We start from the raw sequence: 24,107 nt of genomic DNA, 5'->3' as shown, positions 1-24,107 counted from the left end.
TGTCAATAACAGCTTTTATTGGACTAACAAGGAAGTTTTCAGTTCTGAAACTTACAGGATATTCTTATTGTATGATGACCTCTTGTATGTCAAAAGCTCAAGGAAAATTTGATTTCTCAGTTCATCACCCCTTTAATGACTGACAATCACCAACAGTAGTGTGAAAGCAGTCAGAGAGCTTGGTATAATGATCTTTGACCAAATTTATTTAAGAGTTATGTTATCAGACACATACACTCATTGAAGACATCCATTTCCAAGCGTGTTAATTGCAGCTGTTACATTGATGTAATAAATGAAATTCCATTCGGTTTGAAATACTTGCGATAGTGAGATAGTGAAACACAAACACAATAAAGGACAAAAAACAAAACTCCCTTTTCTGCATGTTTCCTTCTGCGGTACTTAACCACGGAAGTATGTGCTACTTACATCCGCTTCACATGTGGTCTCAAAAAGGATTGTTTGTCACCTCTGTTGCTTTACCATGAGTAGACTACTAACAACACATCCTGTGACAACAATTATACTACATATTACAATGATAACAGAGAAGAACCCCAGAAGGCAGTAGGGCTACTGGATTATCTTAAGTTTTTTTTTTTTTGAAAATAGACAAATAATAATAATAATAATAATGACATGTTTTAAATATTAGGTAACACTTTTTATTTTTATAGTGTAATTGTTACATATAGCTAGTAATAACTATAAATGCATAATTACATGCAACTAACCCTAAACCAAACCAAGCCCTAATCCTAACCCTATAATAAGTACATGTAGTTGCTTCTTAAATATACAATTACAGAGTAACAAAGAACTTAAAATAAAGTGTATTGTAATATGTAATATGACTTGCATATGTGACTATTATGTAGATCTATTATTTGAATCAAATTCATGTTTTAATAGTATAGGAGGACTCGTCGCAGGTTTCATCAGTCCAGTCTGTTTATTGCAACCATAAATGTCTGGTTTTTGGTAGGCCAACGTTTACACAAATACGATGTACTAAATACAGAAAAGTTATTCCTTGTTGTTCCTCATTTTTTTTTGAAAAGCTTCAAACAACGTTGTCAAAATGACCCTGAAAACTACAAAAAAAAGCTGTATTACGCATGCCAGGCCATGTAGGCGACGTCACTTTGTAAAGAAACACTACGCGCCTGTAGACTGAACGCGTAATATGCACGCACATGACGTCACCGTTTTCACAAATTCGCATATTTGTAGTTTACACGGAGACGATAACTGTATCATTTTCAAAAATGTGTAGGCTACTTAGAAACCCGTTTTCAAAAGTTTGTGTTTTCATGCCCCTAAAATGCTGTTGTTGTGTAAATGAACGGCGAAAACACAAAGAGTGAAACAAAAAGTTTTCTGTTTTTAGTTGAAAATGGTGTCATGAAAACGGCTCCTTAAAGGGCTTTTTCGATGACGGCATTCTGTAAAAAAGAAAGACCATCTTTTCTTCATTCCAATTCTGACATCCAAAGGCACAAGAAGACATGTTTTGTCTTACTCCGTGGATCTCGCCCATTTTCCTCCATTTGTTACCACTGTTTTTCTGCCACCATAATGTGTGCGCAACTGCCCCCAAATGTCATGTCAAAATACCAAATATCACGCCCCCATGTCTGCTCCCAAATGGTCTATTCATATCTGACAGACATCTGCATTCATGGCATTTCCCATTTTCTATGTCATATTCTAAAAACAGATGTTAATTGCTCAACTTATTATAAATAATTTACAATCATTCAGTAGATTTCTGCTAAAAAAAAAATAAGACTTGAATCGCATCTTCTTTTTTGTTCCTAATATAAAATTAGCCTTTGACTCAACATTTCAGTCACAACAGAGGAAGTGTATTTTAACACCATTTTAAACTGCATATAGCAGCAAATACAGTGACATGAAACCAAACATCGTCGCTGCTGACTGACGCTGGTTAGTACTCTTGAGTTACGGCAATACTTTTTTTTTTATTTGTTACACATTTAAGTGACTTTGTAAGTACATGTAACTTTATCCATTTTAATTTTTCAGGTATATTTTGAGAAGACATGAAAGCAAACGGGATATTTGGTAAGAAATGCATTCATTTACTGTTTTATATATATTGCGTTTTACTGCTACACATATATATATACATACATATATATATATATATATATATATATATATATATATATATATATATATACACACACACACATACATATATATATATATATATATATATATATATATATATATATATATATATAAACACACACACAAGGATTCTATGAAGGCACTGAACCCATTAACAACAAAAAATGTATCATTCACTCATGTTTTTTGTGTGATCTTCAAGACAATTTTGGTGAATGGCCTCGTTACTTCTTGTTCTGCATCTGGGTCATCGATATCACCCTGATATTTACTGTATATCACTTGGAAACATGTTTGAGAGAAAAGGTTGCAAATTACATTAAGGAAAGAGAAGAGGAATATGTCAACAGCGGTGCAAGCGGCTTAACATGTGAGCAAGCCAGTTGAAGCAATAATTGGACAATTAATGTTAATTGCTCTCACACAAAAATGGCAGTTCAAAGAAACAATTGATGTCTTGTAATTATTATTGTAATTATTAAATTAATTTTGTTCACTCCAATTAAATGTTTATTTTTGTGCAGCAATCAGCAGTAAATTGTGAATAATAGGTACAGCTTCATAATATGATGTTCATATTCATGTTTCTGATAAACAATGTCTAAAATAAATCTGAAAAGATAATGTGCCTATGTAGTATCTAACCTTTTTTTCTTGACATGTCTGAGTTTCTTAAAAAACTCATGTTACAAACCTTAAATAACTTAAATGTTATAAACAACAATAAAAAGTGTTAATTTAGAAATAAGCACAAGAAGACTCAGTATGCTGTTTTGCAACATTTGTTTCATTAGAATAAAATGACATAGTACTTTCATTTGCACAGGGTAAGCGAGTCTGAAATGGAGGGGATGTTAATCTCCTGGGAGGAAAAAATGTCCTTTATTTGTCTTTTACTTTCTCATAAGTAATTCATCCTGTAGTGAACAAGCCAAAGTACACAGGGTCAATCCTGCTGCAGCTGCTGCCAGGAGACACACACATTCCAAAGGGCAACAACATGCATGACAAGATGCTTCAGTTCACATCCACACCAAAGTAAATGTACATGAAGAGCCGTGATCAAAGCGTGTGTACTCACACAAAATGTGTGGCAACCCTGTCTTTGTAATCACTGTTTAAAGCTCAATGGTTTCAGAAGCTTGCAATCAACACTAAGGTGGTTTCCAAAGCACTTGTACTAAACATATATCAGAGTTGTTTGTCACAAATCATTCATCTTAGTGTGTATCATGCAACGTCTGTGTTAAACTTTTAGTAATCATCAACAATGATTTTCAGTGAGATCAGATGCATTTCAACTATTAAACATTCATAAATGAGCTTTTCAGAAGTATTATGTCTTTTACAACACTTAACAACATAAAGGTGCAGTAAGCGATTTCTGAGAAACGCTGTTGATATTTGAAATCACAAAAACAAACACGCCTCTACCCAAAAGGCTTATACCCCTATCTTGATTCACAAACAGGCTATGCAACACAGGCACCTAGTAGACACGCCCCTTACTGCTGATTGGCTACAAGTGTGTTTTAGTGATCGGTCTGATCAACTTTCAACCTAAACCCGCGGGACCCAACGTAACAGAGTGCAGCGCGGGACTAGATTTGATGGCCGAGTGCGGGCACGGGCGGTAATGCACTCGTGTGTGTGCAGGTTGCGGGAGAATAAAACGATCTGTGGGACTCCCGCAAAATAGAAATATCTATAAACAAAACATCTAAAAACGAATAAATTGTTATCCATCTGTTGCACAAAAGCAACAAGAACAACTAAAACAAAATAGAAACGATTTACAGGCCAGAGTTTCTATTTATAACATGTTTGCAGCGTTGAACAAAATCCTGAATGCAATGGCCAATCAGATGCATTTAAGATAGAATCCCCTCACCGCTCAAAACTGACTTTTTGTTCAGTGCTGAATTCTGCATGCCGGCAAATCCTGATTATAACAAACAAAGTGTAGATATTATGATACTTCTGCATGAGAGCGCCCTCTGGCGTTCAAATGGGGCAGTATTTACTACCAATCAGCCGCACTCCAACTGATAAGCTGCGCATAAAATAATCGCAGCCTTTGCCAAATCGCGTGTGGTTTTATTGTGATTAATCGTGCAGCCCTAGAAAAAATCTATTTATACTTTTATGCGGGCGGCACAAAACATGAATGTTGCGGGCGGGAACGGGAGAAGGTAACATATATTTTTGCAGGAGTGGGACAGAATCCTACGGGAGCGGGACTGAATAATCCGTCCCACGCAGGTCTCTACTTTCAACAGCGTTTCTCAGAAATCGCTTACTGCACCTTTAAAACAAACAAAAGGGACATTTTTTGTTTTTTTACTCCTCCTATGACTTCTGTACTACTTACTCTTGAAACGTGGTTTTGTTATTATTATTGGTTCTTGTATGACATATTGCTTATGATGTTTCTTATTTGTATTTTGCGTTGGATTACAGAGTCTGCTAAATTACAACATTTTAATGTAAATACACACACATGTAAATCTTATTGTAACTAGCAAATCAAAATACTGTCAGGTATAAAACTGTTAATTTTGGTCACGAGTAACTATACATATACACAGCAGGGTGGGAATTATGTAATTTTAGGGGCAAGGCCATTTGGCCTCCACCTTTTTTTTTTTTTTAGGGGCACCAAGGCCATATGACAGGGCACAAAGGCCATCGTACAATTCGATGGTTTTCCCATTCAGATTGATACCATAACATCCTAATTTGGAATAAGACATGGATTATGTCTTTTTTAATTAAAAAAAAACATTTTTTAATGAGAGAGAGAGAGAGCGCCATTACATCCAGAAGGTATACACCCTCACACAACAATAGAAACAACATAAATGCCAATAAAAGCATTCAGAAACACCCCAAATGCCAATGAAAGCATTCAGAAACAACACAAATGCCAATAAATTAATAATTTCCTGCATTGTCGAACGCTCTTCTTCATGTGTTTCAAATATGGACTATAATGTTCAGTAGAGTTGAATAATGTGCTGGTATGAATTGAAAACACAGCACATCAGTATACAGCGCTCATAATGATAACATACGCATTTGGCTATAAATTCAATAAAATATTATTCCTGTCAATAGAAATCTGATGTAAACTGAGAATATATCAATATTTCTCCAAATCTGCACACTTTTGAGCTAAAAGCCCAGAGGGACGTTGTTTTGTGAATCGCTTTCATGACGACAGCACAGGAGTTTTTTATGAATGGGAGCGTCTGACGCTCATAATTCATATTAACGTTAAAGGTATCGACTCATTTTTGCATTTCATAACTCCTGACACAAATTAAGACATAACTGTCAATATAAATTTCTCAGAATACAATAGTGGTCAAATACTGAAACGTGAGTCTTATATCTTTTTAATGATGTAAGTTATAGTTTGTCAAGGTAATAACATTAAATCTTATAGTAACTTTGAACTATAAAAAAAAAAAAAACGCTTCAGTGCGGCGACGCCGTTACCTCTGGAACCTTGCATAGGGCCCTTTTCTGAAAAGGGCACTTATCTACTAGCAAATAGATTTGGATATTTTTAGGTCAAACCGTTCTTGTCTGTCAGTCATATAATGCAGGTCTCTATGGTCACGGTCTCAAAGAGCATGCAGAGTCCAAATTAAAACAATTCCCCATCGTCCAAATTAAACAATTCCCCATCGTAAGTACACATTGATGGCCTAAGACACGAAACGAGCGGTTTGTGTGAGAAAACAAACAGTATTTATATCGTTTTTACCTCTTGTAACACAGCGACGTCCAAGTGATCTGAGGGCGCCCGCGCTTCCTGCTGTGTGACGTGTGCGCAGACTGGTGCATAGATAGACATATAGATTTCGCCTTGGCTACGGCAGTTCATGAACGAATGCCGTAGCCAAGGCGAAATCTAGTGTATATATCTATGCACCAGTGTCGACAACAGAGTGTCGTTCTTCTGTTGGTGCTGACGTTACATGCTTCTTGCACTGCTGTGAATCCACAAACTAATTGAAGTTCAGAGACTACTTGGGTGGAACTTGGACAGGGCCAGGGCACACAGGCCACTGTGGCCGTACGATGATTTTTTTTTCACGGGGCATGAAGGCCAAAGTGTAGGGCAACGGCGGCCATGGCCGCGTGGCCGCGGTATAATTCCCACCCTGATACACAGTATTACATTTAAAAAATATATTAAAATAGTAAAAGTTATTTTAAAATGTAGCAATATTTCACAATATTAATGTTTTTACTGTATTTTGATAAAAAAAATGCAGCCTTGGTGAGCATAAGACAGTTCTTTCAAATACATTGAAAACTTTTGAATGGTAGTGTATAATACAGAACAGAATGCCTCATAATGTAAGGCACAATTAATATATATGGCCTGGCACAAGCTCATATTAAATAGAAAATTGCTACAGTTCCATGCAAATATAAGCATCTGCCCCAGCTGAAACACATTTATGCAGGTATTGAAAACCTGGAAGGGTGTCATCTTCGACATTTAATGCTGAAACATATGTGTTTATGATATTTGGTTATTAATCAGTGCCGCTGTTTGGTGACATCAGGACTTCAGGGTTCACTTCATGGAAGAGAGGCCGAGTCCTGTGTCTCCAAACCACCAGACCCACCCGCACCACTAACACAATACAGACCATCACAAGGAGCACCACTGTGGAAAATAAGAGCATGACACTGTAAGCACTGTGAGCACAATGCTGCATTAATATGTAACATATTGCGAGGTCTTTCACTTTGTGCCTTAATGATGCTATATTTATGGTCAACCACAAAGACATGGTCATGGACGTGTTTATCATTGACTTACCTGAAAATACTGCGTTCCGGCCAGGTTCTGCTGCGTCATAATGCTTGCTTAGGCTTCCAATTAGAGCATAGATAATCACAGGGTAAACGGTGAGGATGTAACGGACATGCTTCTCTATTAGAAAGTTTTCAACCGTAAACCTGTAGAAGAAGTTGCAAAGAAACAAAGAACGCTTTAGAAATAGTGTGCTGATCTAATGCCTTTAATCATATGTTAAATATGGGTCAATGACATAAAAGTGCCCACGATAAAGAAAAAGATTCTTCTAGTTTCAAGAAAGGTTTCAGTTTAATGACTGGTGTGGTGTTTATAAATTAAAAACATATTTTCCTTGACTATCTGTGTATTAAACATCTTTTTAAAAAGGTTTTAAAGTACAATTTTCAAGGTAAAGAGGGTTTTTTTAAACACATTTTAACACCATTTTTTTGGAGAATTGCACCACGTGACAACTACAGTAACCTTGTCTTGTCATAAAAAGGTCAAATTTTTTTACCTTTTAGGAGACTTACTCATTATACAATTTACTGTTTTATGTTTTTAATTTCATGGTCTTTTCATGTTTTATTTTCTGAGAAATAATAATAAAAGCCGAAATTCAAAACTATTTAATAAGGTTGGCTTGTCAAAAAAACAAAACATTTTTTGTCTTCATTATGATATCAGTTGTATCACCTAACATTTTTGACTTTATGCTTCCCAAAAATAGCTTTTCAATATTTCAGAAGTTAATTTTCATTCAGAACTTTAAAGCACGCTCATAACAAAAGATGTGTATTTAAATCATTGCATGTATAAATTTCATTTTTTGGAAAAGCAAACACACGAATACGAACAAAGAAAGTGCATTGTGTCATTGACCCAATATGACCGAATTTGTAGCAGAAAATAAATGATTATGATTACCATATAATTACTTCCAACAGAAGTATGCATAAAGAAGCTGTAGCAGCATTTGTTGGGGAAACTGATGCCATATCCAGCACAATAGTGAAGTTGAGCAGTGTGGCAATGGCTGTCCATGTTGCATAGGTGGCAATACCATTTTGAACCTGAGGTACACGTATGATATAGCCATTTTAAACAAGTGAATCTGTACTGCACCTAATTTACCTGCTATATTTTAAGTCGATGCTGTGCAGTTAAATACGCTACATTTTAGGTGATATCCCCATTTAAAGAAAAATATAAAATTATGAGTGCCTCTCTTGTCAAGTGGAATCCAATATGTTCAATGCATACCAACACTATGATGCAGAGAAGGTCTTTTGGGTGGTGCTGTTTCAGCCAAGATCCATGAGTCCGTATCCCAACACAAGAGAAGAAGATCAGCAGGTAGTTGGTGAAAGCAATCAGGGAAAGCACCACAAGTGCAGGGATCATCAATCTAAATCAATAAGAAACAAACACGTGACCTCCTGTGACAGACTTAACAAGAAAAAAAAGAAAAAAACAGCAAAACACCACACAAAACTCTTATGATTACGCTGAAAACTATGTTGCCTATAACTTACTCTCTTTCCCACAATACAAGCCAGGTGCTGTTCAGAATCATGTTGATGATCCATGAGAGAAAGAATTCAGAGGGCAGGATTGCTGGACTTGAGTACAACCTGAGAACAAATAATTAAGACTAGACTATCAAACTAAAATAATGTCTTTCAAAACAGTGTGAATAAGCAAAGTGTTGATGTGAGTGGAGTGTGTGTGGTTTGAAGTACCCTCTACAGAACCAGGTCAGGATATATACGTTCATCAGGAAGAGCCAGGAATATATGACACCCCATATAGAGAAGGTCCATCCTGCAGGAGTGATCTCCGTCTCATATTTTGCGGAAATATTTCCAGTGCTGCGCTGAAATGGACCTTGAAAGACAAAAAAGAAAGTAGATGTATATATATAACTAGTTATATAACCGTAAATAAATGAACATACGTACCTTTTCCTGGTCCCGCGTGCGCGTTGATAATCAAAGCAGCAATGTAAGCGAATTGAGAAAGGACAATGAGCAAAATACGAAAGATCTTGTGATTCCTCAAAAGCGACATTTTAACTATTCAATTCTTCCGTTTTTGTGAAGCTATGACAATTTTGATGTTGAAATTGCGCTTGTCTTGCCACGCTGTGAAGTTAGCAAAGTTAGCTAGAGTAGTCGCTGTTACACTAGGTGCTAATAGAAACTATAGATTTATGTGATATATCTGCGAAGAGATCAATGTCGCCTTTCTTTTTGACTGAATTCTGCCTAGGACTTTTTAATATATATATTTTTGCCACTATGGCGTCTTCTAACTTGTTTACGTTACAAAATGATGCTCTGTTGAAAAGTGTAAGAGAGACATCTGCTGGACAATAACAACACGCCCAGCGTCCACAAGATGTTTCTCTAGACTAAAATTAATGTAACTTTGGCTTGGTTTTTACAGACAGGGCTTAAACTATGCCAGGACCTGGCCTTCGTTAAATTAGGACATTAAAGCTTTTATAAACGTGCGTCCCTTAAAAAAAATATACCAGTGTGCATCTTGGGACAAAACAATGGCAGTGACATATTTTATGAAATGTCAGTGCAAGTTTTTCTCAGTTAACAGCTCAGACATGCGTTTTAGTCTTAAGCCTTAATTTATAAGTATCTTATCTTAATTTATAGCCCCCCATTTTCATCATAAAATAATATATAAGCGTTCATAAAGTGCAGTGATAAGAGGTTTAAAATTTGTGTTTTTCTGAATTAAACAATCAGAATCATGATTTAATAGAGACCATTTTTTAAGTGCATTATGGGATTTTTCGCTGGTAAATTTGTTTACAATTTTTTCCATGTCTAAGGATGAACAGAATGAGCATACAACATTCAGCTTTTGATTTAACCCTGTAAAGCCTGACATATGAAATACTTGTCAGTTTCTAAATGGAACAGCTTATTTACCCTTTAAATAAAATAAAATGTTAAAAAAAATCTTTAAAAACAAGTTTACATTTGTTTTGTTTTTTTAATGTTATGGGTCATATTAGACACATCAGACTTTTATGGCTATATATATTATGGCTTTATAGTAGGCTATGATGTGAGAGAGCTCACACTCAAGGAGGAAAAACACATATTTTTTATTCAGAGGCCCAAACTGAGCAATTATATGCATTTTGGTGAGGTTGCTTTTAAAATTGTAAGATGAAATTCTGATTGCTTGTAATGTAAGATCTTTATAAAAGTATAGCAGACTACTTAAATTTAATAAAAATGTATATAAACATCAGTAGTCACTCTATTTCTCCCCACAAACATGCAATACATGACGACTGAGAGATATACAAATGAACGTTCCTCAAAAGCCTGATGTATCATATTTGATAGGCTACATACATTTAAACATGAAGGGGGACATTTGTTGAATTATACTAGGCTATATAAGAATTACTTGCTTAAAAATGAAAGCAGTGTGAGCTATCATTCAAAGAGCAGAGTGCATGTGTACAACTGGGATTGACTGAAAGCCATTTGGTTGGGACTGAACAGGTCACCTAACCAGCAGTTCATGCGCAAACCTAAAACAATTTCTCTGATTAACAAGTCTGATGTGTTAGTATTGCTGTGATGTGGTATTTTGAAGATAACAGTCATCTGTCCTGTCAGGTTGGTAAAACAATGCAGTGCAGTGGAGAAAGAGTAACAGTCTTTAAAACCTTTTGAAACCAATATATTTTGTCTTGCCAATGAAGAATAAATAGCCTAAGTGCCAGGTTCTTAGAAATGTACTCTTTGTATAAATATTGGTTTAATATTTTTAAATAAACTGTAAAAAGTGGCAATTGTTACACTGAGAAAAACAATAAGTAGAATTTACTCAATTTTTATAAGGCAAGTTTTTGCACAAATTTTTTTCAAGTAAATTTCACAATGATGGAAATTAAGTAAATCTACTTAACTAAGCCGAGTAAAATTCACAAAGTGAATAAGTACATATAACTTGGCCTGTTAAATTATATTGAGTAATTTTTACTTACAAATCTGATATAATTAATATAATTAAGTAAAACCACTTGATATTTTAAATACATTTTACTTGTTTTATGCAGTGCTGGTAATTATTTTAAATTCAATTAAATGTTACTCTTATAATGTGACAAAATAATACTGTGACAATGTGCAGTTAAGAGTAATTTATTAAGAAATAAGCATATACAGAAACCTATAATGACAATAATAACAATTCAGTGTGTTCGGTCTCTCTCTTTGTCCCTCTCAACCGGTTTACAGCAACGGAGGCACAAAGGGCTGAATGCATTTGAGAAATATCCTGAAATTAAGAAAAGAGAGAGAGAAAAAAACAATAATCAGTAAACAGCTAATACTTTTAAATTAAAAGTTAATTAATTTGCATTCACATTATTCATTTCATTTAAACCAAATCATTAAAAACATCCTGCATGACCTTACTCTCATAGTCAATTTACACACATTAATGCTAACATGTGACACACAGCAGATATCAAGGCTACGAATTAGGAATTTGGGAGTACGAATTATTGTCATTTACAACGTGGTTACGATTTAGTAAAAGCAGGGACCATTTAATAGATAGTATGCACGATTTAGCAAATGAATGAGGAAATGAATTATACTGTGCACGATGAGGGAACGAGAACCTTCTCACTTAGGCCTATTGTTAATTCGTGGCCAATATTTGTCATCTATAAAGAAAATTGCACACAAAATAAATATTAAACAAAAAGATCATGATTTAAGTGACATATTCATGGTTTTTAGGCGTAATTACTGATAAATCGTGTAAAACGTAAAGTTTAAAACTGAGAAAAAAATATGGCTAACATCTACAAAGTTAACTCGTCATTAACCCTCTTGAGTCGGCAAAAGCGCCCGCGCGTAGCAGCAAATTAGACTTATACTCCGTCATTTTTGGTCATAAAGATTACAGACTTAAGAAATATGAAAAAATAAACTGTTAAATGTCTACTTTTTCCACTTTCAATCGAAATAAAACATTGTGCTTTTGTAAAATAAAGAAAATAAACAGGGTGCTTTCTGCCTCTGCCTCTCCCTTAACTTTTTTCTGGAGCACGTCTCTAAACTTAAGAACACTAAACTTTTCAAATGTATAGCATGAAGTGATGACAAGACAATCGTTGAATTAATCAAAAAATCATTATAAATCCGTAATATAATGCAGTTTTTTACTGTTGCTTACCTGTCGAGAGCCGTTGGAGTGGAGATTCGAAATCCCTCAATCATCGCGTGTTTTCTTCTTTCTGCGCATGCGCAGATTCCTTTCTTCAAGGACTAAATTTTACTTGATTTTTTTAAATTTGCTTCAAGTACTTAATTAATGCATGTAAATATGCCAGAGAGTCAGAAGTCAATTTCACTTGTCTGTTGGATGTCTAATATTTACAAGTAAAAAATTAGTATATAATTAGGATTTACTTAATATACTAAAGTTTTCATTTTTACAAAATTATTCTTAGCAAAAGATACATGATTTTTCCTGTTTTATTTACTTTGACATAAAATCATTTTTTACAGTGTACCTTAAAGAGCTATTTTGATTTAACCCATTAGTTTTGTTGGTATAAAGTGATGCATGTAGATTTGTTCAGTGATGTTAAAACATATATTTGACTTGAATAAAACCAGTTCATTTAGATGTTACCATTTTTTTCTCCCTATGTAGGCTATATACCATAATATAAATTCATGAAACCTGCATGGCTGGAATGAAGTAGTTGCGTTTCCTCTCACAGCCACGCGAGGGCAGCAGACATCTTTTGATACAATTCCGGAATATCAATAAAACAAACTGTCCTGAGTAGACTGTAAAGCATCTCGTTTGCTTTTTAATTTCAAACACTTTTACCATTTCGTAATATCTCGCTTAACTTCTGTGTTGTTCTGCTATTAGTAATTAAACAGTGTATTGTAATTTCACAAATAGGCTACATCTCAAATGTGACTGGAGATGGTTCCACTTTGCACGTCAAAAAAATATAGATTCCTCCCCAGATAGCACAAGTAGGGGTGAATTCAGGTTGAATAGGACTCTTTTCACATCTCAGAGACGTCTAATAGGACCCCTACATCTCAGAGACGTCTATTTGATGTCTGCATTTACATCTGCAAGATGTATTTATTTTGGCGTGTTTGCTCATCTGCAATACATCTCTAGGATGTATCCTATAAGATGTCATATAGACATTTATAAGATGCTCTTATAATGTTCATTTATAAGATTTAGAATGTATGTATAACTGCTTTTTCTAAGACGTTTTTCGGATGTTTTTGCACAGCACATGCTTTCCAGATGAACAGATCTTTAGCAGACATATTACAGATGTACCTGTACTATCTGGGTCCCCCAAGCCTGAAAAACATCTGTAAATGTACAACAGGTGTTAACGTGTTGTCTGTTGTTGTGATATTTCGGCCTTCTTGTATCCGATTGAGAACAGTGTGTGTGTGGTTTAGATTACAACATTGAAACCCCGGTTTCACAGACAAGGCTTAAAGGGATGGTTCCCTTTAGCCATCTTAGCTGTATATGACTTTCTTCTTTCAGACGAATACAATCAGAGTTATAAAAAAAATTCCTGGTTCTTCCAAGCTTTATAATGGTACTGAATGGGGGGGTCGAGATTTTGAAGCCCAACAAAGTGCATCCATCCATCATAAACATACTCCACACGACTCCGGGGGGTTAATAGGCCTTCTGAAGTGAAGCGATGTGTTTGTGTAAGAAAAATATAGAGCAATAGAGCAAAACATATACCAGTCACAAATTAGAAGTCTAAAACGAGAATTGTTAAAGAGAAATGTCTGAGGATTTCGATATAAGACTGGAGGAGCTTGAGTTTGTTGCCCATTCCTATTTGTTTGAACAGGTGTCAAAGCTTACACTACTCCTACATCGCGTCAGGGGTTACACGTTTGGCGTAAATTGACTTGCGTAGGCCGTCTGCCGGAAGCTAGTTATTTTAGTTTATTACATTTTGAATATGGATATTTTTCTTACAAAAACCCATTGTGTTGCTTCAGAAGGCCTTTAACAACCCCCTGGAGTTGCATGGACGTACTTTTTTGGACTTCAAAATCAGGACCGCCATTCAGTTCCATTATAAAGCTTGGAAGAGCAATGACTTTTTTTTATATAACTCCGATTGTGTTTATCTGAAAGAAAATACACCTAGGATGGCTTAGGGTGAGTAAATATGGAACTATTCCTAGTCCTAGACTATACTGCATGTTTGAGCTGTTGTAACTGAAACCAACTTACACTGACCTTTCTTAAAATATATCAGTGCCATTGTTTTGTCTCGAGATGCACACCAATAATGTTTTTTATTTTTTTTTCTAAGGCACGTTCATAAAAGCTACTTAAATGTCCTAAGGCTTAATCCAAGCCCTGTCTGTGAAACCAGGCCATAAAATCTGAAATCAAATAACACAGATAAAGAAATTGATCAAATTGATTCCCAAAAACTACTTAAAAGTGCAAAACGTTCTTAAACTGGGTTTAGAGAAATTTGTAGCCCTGGGCAAATGACTTTCACTAACTGCTGTTACCTATTCTATTTTTAGAATGTGTCTTTTTCCACTCAAAAGATGATGTGAAGAATTTGAAACATTTAAGAAATTTCTATAATCAGAAAAGTTGCATTGTGTAACATAAAAATTGCATTTTGCAAACTGCAAATCATCTTAAGCTTTCCAAACGTGTATTTCATTAAAAAAAAATATGTAAAAAGAATAAGCCCAACATTATAACTGACAAACCGAAAATTGCAATGTTCACCAACATCTCAAAGCTGTACATACTGTATTTTTATTAGGGTTGATTTAAAAACCGCTGAAGGATTAAAGGGATGTACAAAAAAGTATCCCATAACATTATACCCTCTTTTCCTTTTATAAGGTTATTCTTCCATTATGTAGCCTCAATTTCCTAGTCAAGTTAATAACCTTAGACCTTGAACCAATGCATTAAGGAAATGGCCCTTAGAAATATTAAGGCATAGGAACATTTAAAATGCTGTTGCACATAAAATGACAATATTTTCAACAGTCTGGACTTTGCCTAAATAAGAGGCAAAATAATTCCACTTATCTGTAGTTGTTTGAGAAAGTCACATTCAAAACTGTCAAATGTCATTTGGTTTATGTTGACGATGAAGGTAATACTTTCAATAACAAATCTTACCGGAAGCGCAACGTTGTTTAAATGTCTTGAACTGAGAAATAATTTTGATTTAATCTAAATCTACATCATGGCAATATATGAGGACAACTCTTTCATACTCTTCAAGATAGTCAATATGTGCTGAAGCATAATAATGACTACATGAGAGACTGACACCTTAATTATTGCAAATACTTTATGTTGTAACAAATGACCAAAACAGATTACAGCACAACACATGCTTCTGAAAAAAAAAAAAAATTAAAATGTCTCTCTTCTGCTCCTCATATGGTTGCATAGAGAAACAAAAAACGAGTCAACAATCTGAAATTAATTCTAAAATAAATAAAAGCTTCTTTAAATGGGCAGTTTGGATATTTCCAATAATTAATGCTGACGTTTCAGGCTCTGCTGAAAATGACACATAGTCTTACAATAGGATGTAGGGTTGCATTAAGGCACATAACAAGCAGGTGAGAGGTACGGTGAAATACTGGAGACCAGGAGTCAGCTTTTAGCCTGCTTCCGTTTCAGAATCAGCTCCGCCAGGAGTTTATAACGGGACATGCACTCCTCCTGAATAGGAAAAAGAGAATCAATTCATTAGCTAATATCAAAGTTCAGCTTTTATGTGCAGATAAATATTGGTTTAAAAAGGACCTATTATGCTTTTTTACAAAGTCTTGATTTTGTTTTTAGGATTCACTAGAATAGGTTTTCATTTGTGAATGTTAAAAAAAACCAGAAACATTTTGTAGCAGCACCTCTCTTCCCAGTCTGTCAGAAACGCTCTGGGGCTCGCAACTGTAGTAAAATGGCCGACCGTCGCACCTGTCGTTTGAACCACATTGGTTCAACAATATAGGACTGTCATGAATGACGTCACACAGGTGGAGAGGTAATAACTTCTGCTAATTAATCTATTCTTTATCTCCCAGATGCTGCTGTACCGAACATGGCACTGTCAGGATTATGTTTCGTTTAGTTGTATTTTCATTCCCATGCGTTTGTTTTTTGTGCTTCAGATCAGTTTGGTCTTGATTGCATCCTAGTTAGGGCATTTTCACACTGGCAGTTTAGTTTGGAACGGGGCACGGTTCACATGAAAAATTGGTAATGTTAAAGCTTGGGTAAGACCAAAGCTGCGGGAGGCACCGGGAACAATCGTGTGTACATTTTTTTTTTTTTTTAAATAGGGTAAAACGCCCTTAGTCTCCTTGGTTACTGATTACATTAAGCTGTCTATCATTAAGTTTCCCTGTGTATTTATACTCCCGGTTTCCTTCAGTTCATTGTTGGTTCTTGTCTGTTTTATGTGGTTAGTGACATTATTCTCTGTGTAATCTCCGGTGTATGTTCTCCTAGTAAATAATCTGTGTTACATGTCATTTTGCTTTATTAATGTTCGATTCATTGCAGATTCCCTCATACATCATACTCCGAAGTTCCCTTGCCCTTCCCTTTTAAGCACATGAGCACTCGCTGATTGTTGACACGCTAAAATATCTATATTCAAATGTACCCTTGATATGTACCCTCATTTAATTCTGGTCTCTATGAAGCACCTCCTTCCAAAAAGCACAGTGTGCTCTGATTGGTCTGCTGAATCAGTGTGCTGTGATTGGTCATTTCAGAAATGTCACACCTTATACTGTAACTGTGTTAGATCCGGGGTTGGAAAAACAGAGTTTCTTGGACATGGCGACAACACAGAACTAAAGCAACTCAGTCAGGTCTCGCCCCCTTTATTTTGCGCATGCCAGGAATTATTTAAATAATGGATAGTGACTTGTTTTTTCCAGAAGTCAAGACTACAATCGACGCGTTTCAGGGAGTTCAGAAACAGTGCATACTGATATAGAGAATGACTCGTTTTGGAGTGGACTTTGTGTTTTGTAACTTTTTCACGCTCAAACAGCATTACACATTAAAAAAGTTGAAAATGTGAAAATGCATAATAGGTCTCTTTACATTAATTTTCCAACGACTCTGAGTGAGAACGTTGATGCTCACCTTGGTCTTTCCAGGCACCACCTTAGCGATCTTGTCCCAGCGTTCAGTGGTGCCTCGTGGGTATTGCTGTAAGGCCAACTCCAAGAGCTTCTGCTGGTTCTGTGTCCAGACGTCATCAGCAGCACTGGGTTTTTCTTTGGAGGATGATGGTTTCTTCTCATCTTCACTGTCTTCATCCGCAGCTGTTGGGTCGAAGTCTCTTTGTCTGCGCCCTTTCACCCTCTCCTCCACTGCTCCAGTTCCAGTGTTCCCGGCTGCAGACTTTTTTGTCCTCCTCCTGAGTGCTTTGCTCTCCGAGTCCTCTGCACCAACAGGCTCTCCCGAATCCTCCGGCTGCTGCTGCTGCTCTAAGGGCTCCTCTCTCTGGGTCATCAGACTGTCAGGCACCGTGACAGCTCTGGAGCTCTTCACCATCACTGCACCACCCTTCAGCTCAGAAAGCTTCACCAACCCTGGAAACAGAGACAAAATGAAGAGAGAGAGAGACATGAGTAAATGTTCTGACAGATATGCTTGATAATATATCAGTTGATGAAAAATGGAACATAGCAAGTGGAATTTTATTCAAAATCTTTTAATGAACGAGCAGCTTACCTGATGTATTGGTGACAGAGTCTTTGACTTGCTTCACTTTTGCTGTCACCTGTATAGAAAAAAAGTTCTCATTTTTTAACAAGACTTTTCTGTATTGTTTTACAAAACCAAACCATTTTTGGTTTCAGTGGCTCTTTACACACATCTACCTACTACTCAAAATATGAGCACTGAAAAACCCAGCTAATGTGCACATACTGTGCGCACAAATTTTTTTTTTATTAGTCCGTTTTTAACTACAGTACATTTATTATTATCATCAATGTTGAAAAAAAAAAGTTGTTCTGTGGAAACCATGATTTTGATGATATTTCATAAATAGACAACTCAGAAGAACAGCATTTATTTGAAATAGAAATCGCCAATAACATTGTAAATGTATTTTGATCAATTTAAAGCATTCTTGCTTAATTAAAGTATTAATTTCTGCCTCAAACTTTTGAATGGTAGTGTATTTGTTCGTGAGTGAACAAAACTAAACAGTCAGGTGACGCTGCTATCTACCATTTAAAATGCACAAAAATATGTTTTTATATATTTTTATTTAACAAATAATTTTTTTCACAGATTAAGTTATGGCTTTTATGTAACTGATTAAATCTTACATACACATATATACATATATATCAGCATTATCACTGCTATCGGCCTACCACTGGTCATAACTATACTAATTATAGACTCACCTCATTTACTGATCTGCCTAACTCATGTGCAATCTTCTCCCATCGGCCTGGCGTTCCACCAGGAAACTTGGCCATGCAGCGAGAGAGCTGGCTAAGACCCTCCTCCGTCCACTCGTGAACCTTCAATCATCACCAGCCATTGGTTATTGCACTACTTACATTTTATATCAATGTTCTTTCAACAGACACAAAAACTTGCCTTCTTCTTCTGCTGTTTTTTGTCTTCTAACCAATCATCCATTTGTTCTTCAATATCTTCAATGGACGTTCCCTGATCATATGTTGGCACAAAAGCTGCATTTGCACTGGGTTCATAGACTGGAAACTCCACTTTAGGTTTCTTCACCTTGGGTCGTTTTTCTTCTGCAGAGCAAGATCGGCATCACATATTATTAATGGTCACAGTCACAACTGAATCCCACTAATTATGTGCAGAGGTCAATGTGCAACGTATGACTGTTATCATGATCTTACTCTGCTGCATTTCCTGTTCTGCCAGAGCCTCTGCCTCCTTCTCTTTTACTTTCATTTCCTTATAATCTTTATAATACTGCTTCACATCCTAAAATACAACATACCATACGGTCATGAGTGTCTCTTTTGAAAACATGGTTCAAAAGCCTCAAATCTGGTGGAACAGTACCTGTATGATATGAGGGAGAGACTTCACTGAATAGTACAACCAGATGCTTAATTTAAGAGGCAGAATGTCATGCCAGTGTGGCCTGTCAGATCTACAAAAAGGAAGAAAATATATATAAGTCTGACTAGCAGTGTCAACATCTCTTCTTTAAGAAAGCATCTGGTGTTTTTAGGTTACCTCTCATTTTTGTCCTGTCCCAAGGACTTAATCTCCTCTGTTGTCTTACTGCTTTGCTTCTTCTTCTTCTCTCTCTTCTTCCTGCTCAGAAGTTCATCCTGAGAAGAATTGTGACACAGCAGCTCTCACTGGGCAAGCTAAAGTAAATGTAGTATTTCAGCTAACATTACATGATGACTCTGCTATACAACGATTCATCACTTACCAACTGCTTCTCAAGGTAGATGGACCATATAACTGCATAGTGACCCACAGTCAGAATGAGAAAGAGGAGGAAGCCCAACTCTCCATTACTCATCTTCCTAACACGTCGATAGTAGAAGACAGGCTGTCTCCAATCTGGCAGCCCATTAACCAGGATGTCGTCATACCTGTGAAGGCAGTAAGAAACTACTATGTAAAATCTATTTTTAAAAGAATTTAGCAAATGTAATACACAGTTCATAGACCCTAGTCACAGTCACAATGATGCAAACAGTGGTTTGGTATCTTACTCATGGGCACAATGTCAAATTATTGAGGTTCCGATTTCATCTCTATTTAAGAATCTCTAAGAATTTATGTGTAACCAATCTATATCCTGATTCATTAAGCAACCACAGATAAATGCAACAGATAAAGACCACCCCAAGTCATGAGAACATCTGGTAGAATAGTGGTTCTCTACCAGGGGGCCGGGAGTCCTGGGACCTACAGGGGGACCTCAGCAAACCTCCAAGGAGGCCACAGGATGACTTTGAATTATTTAATTACACACACACACACACATACACAATATATATATATATATACTTAAAATGCTAAAAATACAAACAAATAAATAAAAAATGTCAATGTAAACTTAAAATCATACTTTTCCCCTTCAATAACTATAAAAAACAGAAATAAAACCTTAAATATTTTGTAATCACACAAAGAATTGTGATTAATTGATTTAATATATTAACACTCACATTGCCTGTTAATACTGTCATAATCTTCTATCTTCACTCTCATTTTCTCTTGTGTCACTACCACATATACGCTTAACTACCATGGGAGCTAGAACTTTTAGCCATACGGCCCCTACCCTATGGAACTTCGTAATAGTGATAGTCTGCATACTTTCAAATCCTGTCTTAAGACCTATCTTTTTACCCAGGCTTTTTATGACCTGCTTTTATTAACCTGAACTGTACTTTACTGTATTTATGAAGCATGTGCTGTTATGTTGTTGTATTTAGCAATGCTAATGGATTTTTGTTTATTGTTTTTTTAATTATTTTTACTGTTTTGTTTGCTTGTAAGTTGACCTTGGGTGTTATGAAAGGCGCCGTTAAATAAAATGCATTATTATTGTTATAATTACAGCAGAACACCCGCGGAAATATCCTTTGAATATTGCAGTTTATCTGCAGGGTTTTTAATCAAATTTAAGGCCTTTTAAGACCTGCACAAATAAAACTAACACTGTTTGAGAATCACTGGTGTACGATAAATAAAAAAAAACAAATCATGAGAATCTCACCTTTGTCTTCTTTCCTCATCCTTGAGAACTTCGTAAATGGCAACCAACTAGTAAGAAATGACAAAGAAGATATTTCAAATGTAATGAACTGAATTGCAAGCAATCAACATGATCCAAAGAGTACTTTCATCCAGGCTTAACAAAACACCTACCTGTCGAAACTGGTTTTCTGCATCTTCATCTTTGTTTTTATCTGGATGTAATGAAAGCGAGAGCTTTCTATATGCTTTCCTGATCTCAGAGGAGGACGCATCCTGTTAGAAACAGAATCAGAAACATTACAATCATAAACACTTAATTGCCAATATTTACAAGAGTCAGAAACGCATATACTCCGAGACTACACTGCAGTACATGTTATATACGTATATGTAATAAAAATCATCACATATGATCATTCTGGTAGCATAGACTGTGATTGGATTGCCTTTGGTGTTTCAGGCAGAAATAGATAAGAGTTACTAGCAATAAAATCAGCAACATTTTTTCCATAATCTCCTTTCCTACATGAAGAATAAAATTACTACCACTAAACATACTGTAAAGTTAGCAATATCAACTGGAATATGCAGCTGTATGGTACACTGTTTTGGACTAGCAACAGCTACCAGCTGATCATACCAGTGTGGTTAAGATGTTTTTTTGGAGCATGGTAACGTTAGCTGCTTTACCAGCATGGACTAGCTATAATAACCATCTGGAAACTAGCTAACGTTACCAGCTCCTAAACAGCTTTTTTTTTTTTTTTTTTGCGGAGAATTAGCATTATTAATTTTCTTCTAAATGCATTGACAGCTAGGCTAATTCCTGCAAGGTACAGGTATAGCAGCGGAATTCGTTTCATGTATCCCCAATTCCCCATATCTGAATCACGGTTGACGCGTTAGGAAAGAAAGTGAAACCAAATGTTTTTTTGTTTTTACGCGTAGCGGTTATGATTATAAAAGCTCGGGCTCTTCGATGCATGAAATACCACTTAGCAGCTGAATGGCGAAATTAAAGCAGGGCGATAAAACGATCGTTTATGTGCTGAGCAATGACACGTCATGTTGTGTCGTATAGGCCCACAGCCTGGAGGTTTCTTTGTCAATGGCCACCGCCGTCCAGGTTCAGCAGGAGGCAGAGTCCGCCAACAGCTACCCTAAGTCGTGGGGCATATTTGTGAGGCTGAAGAGAGCTATTTAGCTAATGGGTTTGGTTACTTTTGATAAGAATGTAATCACTGTAAACTCTGGAGGCCACACTGCGATAAATCAGCGCTGCAATATGTTCAAGTTAAGTGCATTTACCGACACCGTTTGAATGGCCCGAGTAAAAGGCGTGACAAATTTGAATTACGAGTTACATCAAGTTGTTCTTACCTGATTAACCGAGAGGAACTCGTAGAAGGTTTGGGGGATTTCCTCCACTAGATCGAAAAGCTCCAGGTCTGCGTCCCATGCTAATGTTGGCAATGGCTGAATAACGAACAGCCCGGAGAACAACACCAACGTAAGGATCTCGGGCAAAGCCATTGCTGAAAGTCTGATATGTTTTCGAAGGTTTACCACACACTATCCATTCGGAAACCTTGGTTTTGAGACGCCCTTAGCATAACTTCCCGTCGTTTGGCTCAGACGGGCCCATAGCTCGAGCTCAGCCTGCTGTACGTACACACGTTTCACATGCAGCCGCCACAGCACGAGCCAATAAGCATGAAAGCTTCAGAGTAGTGACATGGTGCGTCGTGTCATGTCCATTCTTACCATGAGAGTATGCTACTTTCAGGACCCATAGCATTTCAATTTTTGAGCTATAGATTATTTCATAATAGTATCAAGTGAGCATTATGTAGGCTATACCGGTAGATGCGTAGCAGTGTTTTTTTTTTTCTCTCCCAAATACAAAAAAAGATGATCTCGGTCTCGTTCGTTCCAGGCTTTCCCACGTCTAAAATATAAGGATATCTCTTTGGTCTTTTCCTTGATTGTAAAATAAGTTATGTCACCAGCAGAAACGTGTACTAGGCCTATTCTTTTCACTATTTGTTTTATGATGGGAGAGATATGAAAAAATGAATGTTGTTCTCTTAACTTAAACTCATTTTAATCGTCTCAGGGCTACATTCATCCCGTTTCCTTTCGACAGAAACAGGGCCATGAAGTTCAGATGAAAGTCGATTAAAACTTTTCAACTGGCAGCAATAAGCTCAAGTGAACTGTGCATTGGTTTAACATTAAGCATGTCTAATATCTCATTAGCGCCTATGGTATTTTATGAATAAGAAAATGAGTGATAGCCTATTGACAGATCACAGAGTCAAAACATTTGAAATGCTAGTTAAGATAGGCTATAAAGCTTAGTTAGACTTTATATCGTTAAAATATAGGGAGTAAACAAAATCTATTGTTAAATATAGGCCTATACGAATTGACGATAATTTAATATATAAGTAGCCGGCTAGGCTATATTTATAAGCCATTTGCGGAGATAATCAGTGACAGCCACCTGGTCTACAATAAATGTAAGTCTTTTAAAAGAATCAGCCTTTCTATATGTTTATAATTATTTTGTCATTTATAGGCCTGTATATATTTTTCAATTAACGCAATGCCATTGATTTCTAGCTTTGATTTGGCCATTAGTGAAGTTGCATTTAAGACATGCGCAAACATGTTCAATTCTGTGAAATTCTTTAGGGAAAACCTTTTTAAAAAAGAAGACAAAAAAATTCATATTGATCCTAAACTTCTATAGCCTAATTTAGAAACTCATGAGGGCGTCGTTGCGCTAGTTACGGATAGTAGCCTAGCTATGTCAGTGGATGGCCTTTTTTAGTAACGGAAATCTGAAACAAAACATAGCTACATCTCCAATTTTTTTTAGTTCAGTGGAAAATCTTTAATTTAGCCATGTTTGTTGTTTGTTAAACTCTTGTCCTTGAGGCGGCACTGACCAGTTGTGTCAACTTTATAGGGACGCACACTATAATAACGTGTGACGGGGTAAGTGTAGTCATTTTGTTATCAGTGAGCAATTAAAACATCCAGTTAGAGCAACAGCTTGAGGTTTAACCACGTGACATTGGTAGGGAATAATTCTGCTAAATAGGCTACTAAAGAAAGCATTGCAATATTGCAATCGCCTATAGTCTAAACTCTAAAACATTAGGTAAATGCGTAAATCAATTAAAGCGCGCAAGCCAAAAGCACGATTTACCAAAATGCTATAGGCTACTATAATTACCGGCTCTAAATAAATAGGGAAATAAAAAATAGACATTTTCACTGGTCCATACCCCATTTTGGTGATCGA

At 36.2% G+C, this 24,107-nt stretch overlaps 2 protein-coding genes and 1 long non-coding RNA gene across 3 annotated transcripts; 1 reads left to right on the top strand and 2 right to left on the bottom strand.

Moving 5' to 3' along the window:
• Window positions 1-1,903: 1,903 nt before the first annotated feature.
• On the top strand, window positions 1,904-3,949 carry LOC311086658. Its single transcript, XR_014607104.1, has 3 exons — window positions 1,904-1,953; window positions 2,053-2,091; window positions 2,363-3,949. It is a non-coding gene; the product is annotated as an uncharacterized lncRNA (long non-coding RNA).
• Window positions 3,024-9,348, bottom strand: LOC311086657 (uncharacterized protein). The gene is made up of 7 exons (XM_084119644.1): window positions 8,944-9,348; window positions 8,725-8,869; window positions 8,518-8,616; window positions 8,246-8,390; window positions 7,910-8,055; window positions 7,004-7,143; window positions 3,024-6,847 (listed from the first exon to the last, which is right to left on the bottom strand). The coding sequence occupies exons 1-7, from the start codon at window positions 9,050-9,052 to the stop codon at window positions 6,714-6,716; spliced, it is 918 nt and encodes a 305-aa protein (XP_083975770.1). The 5' UTR covers window positions 9,053-9,348; the 3' UTR covers window positions 3,024-6,713.
• Window positions 9,349-15,371: 6,023 nt separating this feature from the next.
• On the bottom strand, window positions 15,372-22,672 carry dnajc1 (DnaJ (Hsp40) homolog, subfamily C, member 1). Its single transcript, XM_084119362.1, has 12 exons — window positions 22,175-22,672; window positions 20,966-21,067; window positions 20,814-20,860; window positions 19,512-19,677; window positions 19,307-19,404; window positions 19,130-19,220; window positions 18,961-19,048; window positions 18,686-18,849; window positions 18,487-18,606; window positions 17,801-17,849; window positions 17,207-17,658; window positions 15,372-15,769 (listed from the first exon to the last, which is right to left on the bottom strand). Exons 1-12 carry the CDS (start codon window positions 22,325-22,327, stop codon window positions 15,701-15,703), a joined length of 1,599 nt encoding a protein of 532 aa, XP_083975488.1. The 5' UTR covers window positions 22,328-22,672; the 3' UTR covers window positions 15,372-15,700.
• Between the last annotated feature and the right edge of the window lie 1,435 nt (window positions 22,673-24,107).

This window comes from Abramis brama (genome assembly GCF_963993115.1).
Source record: "Abramis brama genome assembly, chromosome: 7".
NCBI classification, from domain to species: domain Eukaryota; kingdom Metazoa; phylum Chordata; class Actinopteri; order Cypriniformes; family Leuciscidae; genus Abramis; species Abramis brama.
The sequence above is the reverse complement of the archived record's forward strand: the minus strand, read 5'-3'. Positions and strand labels throughout refer to the sequence as shown.

Bases quoted from the DNA above. Each gene is read 5' to 3' on its own strand.
- LOC311086657 (XM_084119644.1), bottom strand. From the start codon at position 9,052: ATGTCGCTTTTGAGGAATCACAAGATCTTTCGTATTTTGCTCATTGTC. The intron at 8,870-8,943 runs GTACGTATGTTC...TTGTCTTTCAAG, and splicing joins GCACGCGGGACCAGGAAAAG to GTCCATTTCAGCGCAGCACT. The intron at 7,144-7,909 runs GTAATCATAATC...CTTCTTCTACAG, and splicing joins CTGTTGGAAGTAATTATATG to GTTTACGGTTGAAAACTTTC.
- dnajc1 (XM_084119362.1), bottom strand. From the start codon at position 22,327: ATGGCTTTGCCCGAGATCCTTACGTTGGTGTTGTTCTCCGGGCTGTTC. The intron at 21,068-22,174 runs GTAAGAACAACT...TGTTTCTAACAG, and splicing joins AGTTCCTCTCGGTTAATCAG to GATGCGTCCTCCTCTGAGAT. The intron at 19,049-19,129 runs GTACTGTTCCAC...GTTGTATTTTAG, and splicing joins CTCTCCCTCATATCATACAG to GATGTGAAGCAGTATTATAA.